The 9,376-nt window shown below is 37.8% G+C and overlaps 1 protein-coding gene across 1 annotated transcript; it reads right to left on the reverse strand.

Annotated features, from left to right (window-relative positions):
* Positions 1-539: 539 nt before the first annotated feature.
* Positions 540-9,187, reverse strand: LOC146653169 (intestinal-type alkaline phosphatase-like). Its single transcript, XM_085381784.1, has 11 exons — positions 8,176-9,187; positions 7,833-7,949; positions 6,795-6,910; positions 4,717-4,891; positions 4,166-4,338; positions 3,732-3,857; positions 3,534-3,603; positions 3,121-3,259; positions 2,051-2,241; positions 1,846-1,962; positions 540-990 (listed from the first exon to the last, which is right to left on the reverse strand). Exons 1-11 carry the CDS (start codon positions 8,249-8,251, stop codon positions 719-721), a joined length of 1,572 nt encoding a protein of 523 aa, XP_085237910.1. The 5' UTR covers positions 8,252-9,187; the 3' UTR covers positions 540-718.
* Positions 9,188-9,376: the final 189 nt, after the last annotated feature.

Genomic DNA, 9,376 nt, shown 5'->3' on the forward strand with positions numbered 1-9,376 from the left:
GGACGGAGACTGCCTTAGTTCTATATTTATTTATTTATTTATTTATTATGTTTATGTATTTACAACTAATATTTTTTTCTGTTGAATATAAATGATTTATGGGAGGTATTTATGAATTTAAAATGCGTATTTTCTGCTGATGATACTACTAGCACATGGTAGTGGGGAAAATTTCGATCAACTCCTGGATACTGCAGAGAAAGATTCTGATACTTTCACGAACCAGTAAACTCTAATAGCGAATAGGGGTTTATATTGAAATTGATAATGTATCCAAAACTAAATTCTGAAGTGTGTTATTGGGTTGTAAACAAATAAGGAAACCTCACATAAAACACATGACAACAAAAAATTCTAAAAGAATCACATTATTACATACAGCCAAAGTATGGCTGTATGTAATGCAGTGCTTGACAGTAACTCCAATATTTGTCAATATGAAATCTCTTGTTTATTCAGTACATCTCCAATATAATTACAAACATGATTTTATTTACAGGAGCTTAACACAGCATTAAAACATTGCTCTATGCAATACTAACAGAAATGGTTTTCACTGCAAAGTTGTGTCAACACTTGGAAATTACATAAAACAACACCGCTGTCTAAAACTACTGCATCACTTTTAAATTACACACAGTAGAGCGAAAACAATAATTTATTCCTCATCCAAATTCTCAGATAGCACCGATTTTCCAGGGATAGATATCATGTCATCTCAGATAGAGTAGAAAGGAAGTAGAAGGAGGCTAATCAGAAGAAGCAGCAGGCTAGGGTGGCTTGCTACAGCATGGCTGCCTTCAGGTAATTGGCAGTCCACGTAGGGTTCTATGCATAAAGCATAAGCCATCACATGAGCAATGTAGCTCTGTTCCTGGACTCCATCAAAAAGATGTGACATGGGACCTTTGGCAAAAATGGCTACATCCTCTATGCCGTGGGTCTCTGAATCAAGAGGGACAGCAGTCTGCTGGACGTAGTTGTTGTCCGCTGAAGGGAAACAAGAGAGAAGACTTCAGTATTAGCTGCATAGCTTTAGTTAGATCAGTGTTGACAAAAAAAGCCAACAGTTGGCTTACTAAACTAAAACGCATTGTACTGATGACATTAGCTGTATTGATAATGGATTGCATTTATATAGCGCTTTACAATTCCACTATTGTCTGTGAAGGTTCTCAGCCATCCGGTCATCGTAGTCTAAGGTGCTTGGAAAGAAAAGCATTCCACTCTGATTCCACTATTCATTCACTCTCACACACTGGTGGAGGAAAGCTACAATTGTAGCCACAGCTGCCCTGGGGCAGACTGACAGAAGCAGGCTGTCATATCGCGTATCTGGCCAACAGAGGTAGGGTAAAGTGTCTTGCCCAAGGACACAGTGACCAGGACAGAGAGCCCGGGGATCGAACCGGCAACTTTCCGGTTACAGATGAGCGTCCCAAACTCCTGAGCCACAGTCGCCCCGTGATGAAAGCAGATGAAGACACTAACCTGTTTCATTATCGTAATCCTTACTTTCTGACACTTAGTAATGATTCATAAGTAGTCTTTACAATTCAACACTCCTATGAAAGTACTGTACAGAATTTTTTCTAAATCATCTGCTGTTTATAGCCCTTATTTCAAATGCTGTACCGTCAAAAAAACAACCTGAAAGAATGGTGTATATATACACAAGAAGCTGTATTGTCCATTCAATGAAACTCCATTGCTGAACGTTTGTGAGGTGACAGTGAAAAGCTAGATTGAGTGTTTTGTGGCAGTGCAGTTGGTTTACTGTTACACCACAAGATGGAGCTATTGCATTGATTTGGATTCCATAAAAAGATGCTCAGTGTCACTTACTTGAAATTGATTCATTCACATCCGGGCGACTTCCATTGGCAATCTCGTATCCTGGTCCATTCCCATACACAGCAGTGGTGAAGTGTTTGTTGTCAGTAGCCTTGGTATCAGCGATCCCTGTATATCACAAGGGCAAATTACCACTCAGAACATAAGATGAGGCTGACTTGTTAATGCTAAAGCTTCTTCCAAAAGTGCATTTTACCTAGAACAGGGTTTCCTCTTGGAGAATAACCTCCAAAAGCAAAAACATGAGAGTGGTCTGCAGTGACTATAGTCAGAGTGTCCAGGTCACTGACGAGGTCAGCCGTTCGCTCGATTGCTCGGTCAAACTGTACAGCTTCATGGAGTGCCTTTTTGGCCATTGTTGCATGGTGACCGTGGTCGATTCTCCCCCTTGAAGTTCAGAAGAAAGTCACTGATAAATAAGCATCTGTAGTAGTACGTCTCTTGCAAAGTTTGAGATTGCAGTGAAAACGTAGGCGTCCCAAAGTACAGCCTTAATGCGACATAATGCTACAACTGTGACCAGCACAACAAATATTAGTTTGGCCAATGGTATTGCAGCAAAAGTGAGTTCCAGTTATGGAAAATGGCATGAAATTAATAATAGGATTATCTGTGGAAACCATTGTGTTAGTAACTGCTCCTTCATAGTCATATTAGACCACATTTCACTTGTTGGACACAGTGCCATGTGTAAAAGATGGAAATGGACAATGATGATGTCAATGTTGCATCATCGTAAACTTGTGTGGGGAAAGTCGTATTAATGCACACGCCTGAAGCAAGAGATGAATGAGAAGAAAAAAAACTGTCAGTGAGAAGAGCTTCTAATATGAACCAGCCTTTTTTTCAAGTTTTAAAGAGAAGAAGAGCAGAACAGTTCATCTAAAAATAAATACATAAGAATGAAACATCTGTAAAGAAACACAGACAATATTTTTTTCACAATCTTCTATGTGCCAAAGAAGCAAATCTGTCATCAAAAGTAAAGGTGGACTTGGCAAATAAATAAATAAATAAATGAACACTGGTTTTACTTCTGCCTGCAATCAAGATTAATCAGCACTCAGCCGACCCTCCACATATCTCTGGTGCAGGCTGATACTGATATTGATTTTGCCATTGTCACAATATGAGAATAACATGAAAATATGCCACAGTTTTTATTCTGTCTGTTGTTGCCAATCGGACATTCACATTAAAAGGTCAACCATGATTTGTTGTTTTGATTAATATTCCTGATTTCTTTCTTTGGTGAATATACTATACTTATCTTCCACAAAGAGGAAAAATCCTTTGGGGTTCTTGCTGAGGATCTTGATAGCTTTCTCTGTCATCTCTGTAAGGGATGGGTCCATGGAGGGGTCACGATCCAGCTCGTACCGGCAGTCTTTGGGCTCAAACAGACCTTAAAAGAAAGAATTTGCAGGCTTCAGTTTTCCCCTGTTACATCTGCCATATTACATATAGTATATATAATCTTTATATGTAATAAATAAATAAATAAAATGGCACAAACTTGATAAATTCCTTAAAAACACTGACAAATGAGTTCAGCAGAATTTAGCGAAATGTCACTGTTTAAAAATCTAAGGTTTTTTATTGGGTCTAGAGTACTTAAGGTCTTGTGTTTTTCTTCTCTGTATGACGCAGTTGTAAATGATGCACCTCAGAGTTCTTACCCATCAGGAAGTCTGTCGTTGCAGGATTGATAGCATCAAAGTCAGCCTTGTTCCAAACATATTTAGCATTCTGTCGGTGGGGAACAATGACAAACGTGGAAAATGTTTGTTTTTTAAAAAAAAAAGCTTAGTGATGAAAATCACGATACATGTTCAAACTAAAAACTGATGAGCACACTTGATGAAGGCACTGTTTACCGGTTTGTTCTTTAGCCATTCATCGACCAGATTTTTCCCGTCCTTTCGGACTCCTGTCTTATTTAAATACTCTGGGTCTTCCACTGTTGTGGGAAACATATAGGTACGACCTCCACCAAGGATAACCTGCAGAAAGAAATATATTCCCCTTTTGATTTTTGTACATGTAAAATACTTTAAAAAAAAAACACATTTAGTGTATGAGGATTTATTCACCGAGTACTTCTGAGGTTTGGATTAGAAAGTGGTTTCTTAGGTTCGCTGTCATCCATGTTTTACAAAATTGTCGAGGAATCTGCTTTTGGTAAAATTTAATGACTTATCTAAAAGACCTTATCTGGTTTATTCAGTCTAGAGGTACCTTGATTTTTTTTCTATTCATCATTTGTGTGAGTGCACTGTTCATTTGCCTGCCCGTTTTGATTAAGTCTTACATTTATCTCTGTGTTGTAAACCAGCTGGTAAGCAATGTCACGGCACTCATTCTTGACTGCCTCATTTGGGAGATCAGCATCAGAATACCAGTCCCGGCTGGCAACGTGAGCGTAGGCTGCAGCAGGAGAAGCATGTTGAACTCTGGTTGTGGTGACAATGCCAACTGATTTCCCTGAAACAAGGACCAGATTTTTCATAGCGTTAACATATTTGCTGAGTTATACTTGGAGAACTTGAACTGATTAGGCTCCTGGAGGTTAACAAATTTTGTTTGAAAATGCAGGACACATTTATTTTTTAGATTTAGATATATTTAGATATATACACTTGATGTGAGGTATGCTACAGAAAACACGCCTGTTTAGATGTAAAATTGTTTTATTTATAGTAGTTGAATAGTTGTCCAGTTAGTAAGCTAATGCTGTACACTGAACAATAAATGTATATAGGTTATTTCTCTTGTACACGTTCGACTTTTAAGATTTTATTGCTTTGTAGCATCATTTTCATGTGCCTTAAAGTAGTCAAAGCTTTGTGGATGTGGGTCTACCTGCAGCCTTGGCACGGTGAAGAACAGATATGACTTCATTTCCATGGGAAGCCTGGCAGTCGTACCTTGGAGTGGCAGCACTGACCCCCAGAGTGCCATAGTTGGCTTTCACACCACACTGGTACGCTGTTGCTGTGCCAGCACTGTCTGGCATCTGCCGATCCACGTTGTACGTCTGCAGGCATCCGAAGCAATCACACATATTGCATGTTAACCAATATTCACGCTCACTGTCAAAGAAAATGCTGATTCTGTCATTGACATCAAGAAAATTAAAACACTGAACATTCATAAATTAAGTGTCCTAGATTATTCACAAAAGTTATGTCACCTGACTTATAACACAGATAAAAAAGCCTGTCTTTGTTAGGCTGGTAACATGTATCCTGCTAGTGAAAGGGCAAAACCTGAAACCTTGACCCTTACATTAAAGGCATGACTTTGCTTTGGAGGAATTTCACTGCAAATTAATAGCTGTTGTGAGTGATGACCTTTATCTATGAAATGTTTTTATTCTAATTAGAGTGACCACTTGCAGGATCATGTTACCCCCATCCGAATCATTGGATGATTTGATGAATATGGCAAATATATATATTTTGTGCTACGGCCATAGACAGTTTTTAGGAAAAATTAAGCCAATGAAGTACCTTAACCATGAATTCTATATGAAGGCCACCAGATGGCACTAGTTACCATAGAGGTCTGTGGGAAAACAACTTTGACCTTTGTGAAGACCCTTCTGCTCAATACATGGGCTCAGTCACTCATTTTGGCTCACATTGAACACAAACTTAAGTCTGCTTTTATAGTTTATCTTTTGAAACAGTGGCGTTCCACCCTTCCAGCACATACTTGCAGAATCAATGCCAAGTGACACTGAAGCTGTTGTTTGTAATCTTGCCAGAGGTGGGACCAAGTCATTGTTTTGCAAGTCTCAAGTAAGTCTCAAGTCTTTATCCTCAAGTCAAGTCTCAAGTCTCAAGTAATGTCAGGCAAGTCAGAGTCGAGTCTCAAGTCACTGGTGTAAAAGTCCGAGTAAAGTCACAAGTCTGAAACTTTGAATTTCAAGTCCTTTCGAGTCTTTAAAAAAAAACGAAAAAAGAATGTTGCAGTTATGCTAAATGTAAATATTAGACCATGTAATTTTTAAATCTGTGTTTTTCTCAACACATGACGAAATAGTGAACTTAGAAAATATACACAAATTGTGAAATTGCACCTCTTTAAAATGCAGCTCAATTAAACTTAGCTCCAAGAATAATTTTCACCGACAGTTCTGAGATAAGCTGCATGTTATTCTTAGATGCACTTGTAGGACCGGCTTTAAAATCACATGACAAAAATATCATACACATTAAAAAAAAACTGTATCACCAACGTAGCCTGGAAAACATTTGCTAGTTAGATGAAGTCAGCTATCTCATCGTAGCAAAAGAGAAGCACCACCTACCGTTCTTTATGCAACTTCAACCGTCGGAGAAAGTTGGAAGTTGTTCCATCTCTGTCTGTGATTCTCTACTTGGATGTTTTGCATATTGCATTTCGGTTTTTTGTTGACTACTTCATAGTTTATGTACCTGAAAAAATAACTCCTTGCAGCATTTTTGAGCGTTTTTTTTTCTTTTTAAAAAAAAATCTGGTTAATTTGATTGGCTGTGCTACAGCTCACGCACACATACGTACGGAGTGTGGTTTGAATAAATGAATGAATGAATTGAATTAATGGTGCACACTTTCTATATAATATAATATAGTATGCATGTTAAATTTTATATTTGGGGTGAAATATCAAGTATTTTCAAGTAAACTAGTTCAAGTCCAATTCAAGTCCCAGGTCATTAGTGTAAAAGTCCAAGTCAAATCACAAGTCTTAGAACATTTTTTCAAGTCAAGTCTAAAGTCATAAAATTAATGACTCGAGTCTGACTCGAGTCCAAGTCATGTGACTCGAGTCCACACCTCTGAATCTTGCTTTCTGGTTGTTGTTTTTATCAGTAAGATTTAGAACCATAAAAGTATGTGCGATACAGTTAAGGATGCAAGTCTACGGAGTGTGTTGCTCATAGTGTTCTGACCTTAGAAAGGGCCAGGTGGGGGAAAGAATCCATAGCTAGACTGGACTCCTCCCCACTTACTCCTTCCAACTGGCCTTTGAGGATCCGGGCAGCAGTCACTGTTGGCATACCCATACCTGGAAGTAGGAGGAATCACACGTGAGTAGATAACATCAGCCAAGAGAGTACACTGTGCTCTTTGAACTCATTAGGTCCAGCTAATAAAACAGCTAGTGAAACTTGGTAAAGGACATTCTGGTCATCAGATATAAACCTTAAACTCTTCTAATGTGTCACCAATAGGTCATTAACTAAAAGAACTTTCCTATGTATTCTCACAAACACGTCATTTATTGAGCTGTTACATATTACTTATCAATCATAAATATTGATAAAACTTTAAATGTGCTGAAGACAGCATCAGTGATGGCAAAAGTCGAAGCTCATAAAATCATAATCAAGATATAAATTTGTCATTTGTACAGAGAAGCTGCTAAACAGTGATGTTGGGTCAGAGATTAAATAGCAGCAAATGTATGATTTCATGTAAGGCTATATTTCCACAACGGAATAAAGAAATTCGTTTCTGTTGTTTTACAATAGCGGAAAATATTTCGCCTGCTTTTGGTTTTGGTTAAATGGAATTAATGAAGCAAACTGAACTAACCTGTTATTAATTTCTGTTGAACGTCCAGACATGGTAGATGACTTCAAACTGTTTCCGATTTACCCTTTTTTGGTATTAGCCCGATTAAGGATACAAGAGCAAATATTGCAACCCCACATGCACTGTGGGCTTTGCAGAGCCTCACTTCACTTTGTTATGCCTGGCTTTCCGAGCAGATGATCATGTGTCAGTGTTCATCTCCTACCATGATTTTTGTGGTACCAAAATCTGGGGCTTTAAAAGACCTTATTATGTTTTGGTGAGTTACACCACAGTGATGGAGAGACTCAAAATGTCTTTCAGCTGAATAAATGAACTGAGGTACAAGAGGAAATACTTGATAGTTTAAAGAAACTTCATAAATGGTAGGAAAATTTCTTTCTTAGACTTACCATCTCCTAGGAAGAGGATGGCATTCTTGGCTTGGTGTGAATTACGTGGTTTATTTAGGGCTGCGTGAATAGCATTCCTTCCTTTATTGTTCCAGTAGAACGGTTCGAGCTCATCCTCTATAAGCGAGACAAAATAAATGTGAAGGTGGTTAGAGCCATTTAAATGTGTTTCTGTGTTTTTTTTTAATGAATAAACTGCATAATAGTCAGTTTTTGCAACACCGAATATGCATTGCATGTCTGTTACTGTCTTTTCTTTAAGCTTGAAATTGTGTTGCAAATTGAAAGTAATATTCTTAGTTTCTGAAGAAGCTCTCATGAACAAAATGTAGCAAATTCTTACTGTTAGCACACGAAGTCCACTGCACCGAAATGGAAATCAGTAATCCAATAAAAAATAGATAATGTCTGTTGGCCATGGTCTAGACTCTATATGAATGCAGAGAGAGAACAAGAGCACGTTTTCCTCACTCTGAAGCACCTTTATATATTCAGCCAAGGAGCAAAGGGCACATGAAGGAACTTGCAATTGAGGGAAAAGGTTTTATGCAATCTCTCACACACATGCACACGGGAGAAGAGGCAGTAAACTACGCAATGTCAGTACAAAATAGTTAAGAAGATCTAAATTTGCTTTGTAGAAGTAATCATTATTGGACCACGGTGAAATTAAAACCGTAGCTCACACGATAATGCTAAAGCAAAAGTGTTCTTTGCAGAATGTGAAACAGAAAGGAGTTTCCTAAAATTGTTGCTGTTAGCTTTATACCTAATAGTTAATTTGATCCCTTCTATCAGTATCATTACCCAGATTAAGTACTTTTGTGCATCAGCCAGCTAGCTAGACGCTTATAGATAAATATTGATCCCACAAGGGAGATCAGTGTGCCACAGCAGCAGGATAAAAAAATTAAAATTGGACCAAATTTTTTTGTTTTTTATTTTAGTTTTGGATTTAAATGTACATTTGCACAATGACTGAAACTTGCACCACTGAAGGAACAATGGGCTGTGAGGTGAGTTCCTTGATCCCACAGAAACGTCCAGATTGGAGATTTACTTATCTGGATGATTGAGCTAAGATGTGTTTATTAGTTTGTCAGCCCGAGTACAGACAGCTGCAATAAAAAGCACCATCTGATAAATGTTTACCAGCAATAGCTTTAATCACTCTTGTCTATAGCTACCATAAATCAGTGTGATATGCATAAAATTTACTGATTTGTTTTTGTTTTTCACTCTTCCACACTTTTACATTGCAGTGTTAAAAATCTGTTTACTGTACTTTATGGTCAAGTGGTCCAATTTTCACAAATTTTTGAAAGTTGTTTATTTTAATTTGTGGTACAATTAACTGAGCCATGAGTGTGTGTGTACAGGTGGCTTTGATCACACATCTGTGTGACGTTTTCAGAAAGTGGTTTAAAAATGTTCATTCTTTTATATCCACTGGCTTTGGTTGTTTGGACCAGGTTTGGGCTTATTGCAGAAAACAGTTTTATTAAAACAGGAAGATTTTGAAAGATTCAGTGGAATACACTTTT

This window comes from Rhamphochromis longiceps, linkage group LG15 (genome assembly GCF_057381845.1).
Source record: "Rhamphochromis longiceps isolate RC_006_pf linkage group LG15, R_longiceps_female_GT1.1, whole genome shotgun sequence".
Lineage (NCBI taxonomy): Eukaryota > Metazoa > Chordata > Actinopteri > Cichliformes > Cichlidae > Rhamphochromis > Rhamphochromis longiceps.

Bases quoted from the DNA above. Each gene is read 5' to 3' on its own strand.
- LOC146653169 (XM_085381784.1), bottom strand. From the start codon at position 8,251: ATGGCCAACAGACATTATCTATTTTTTATTGGATTACTGATTTCCATT. The intron at 3,858-4,165 runs GTAAGACTTAAT...TTCTTTCTGCAG, and splicing joins TTTACAACACAGAGATAAAT to GTTATCCTTGGTGGAGGTCG. The intron at 3,260-3,533 runs GTAAGAACTCTG...CTTTCTTTTAAG, and splicing joins AACGACAGACTTCCTGATGG to GTCTGTTTGAGCCCAAAGAC.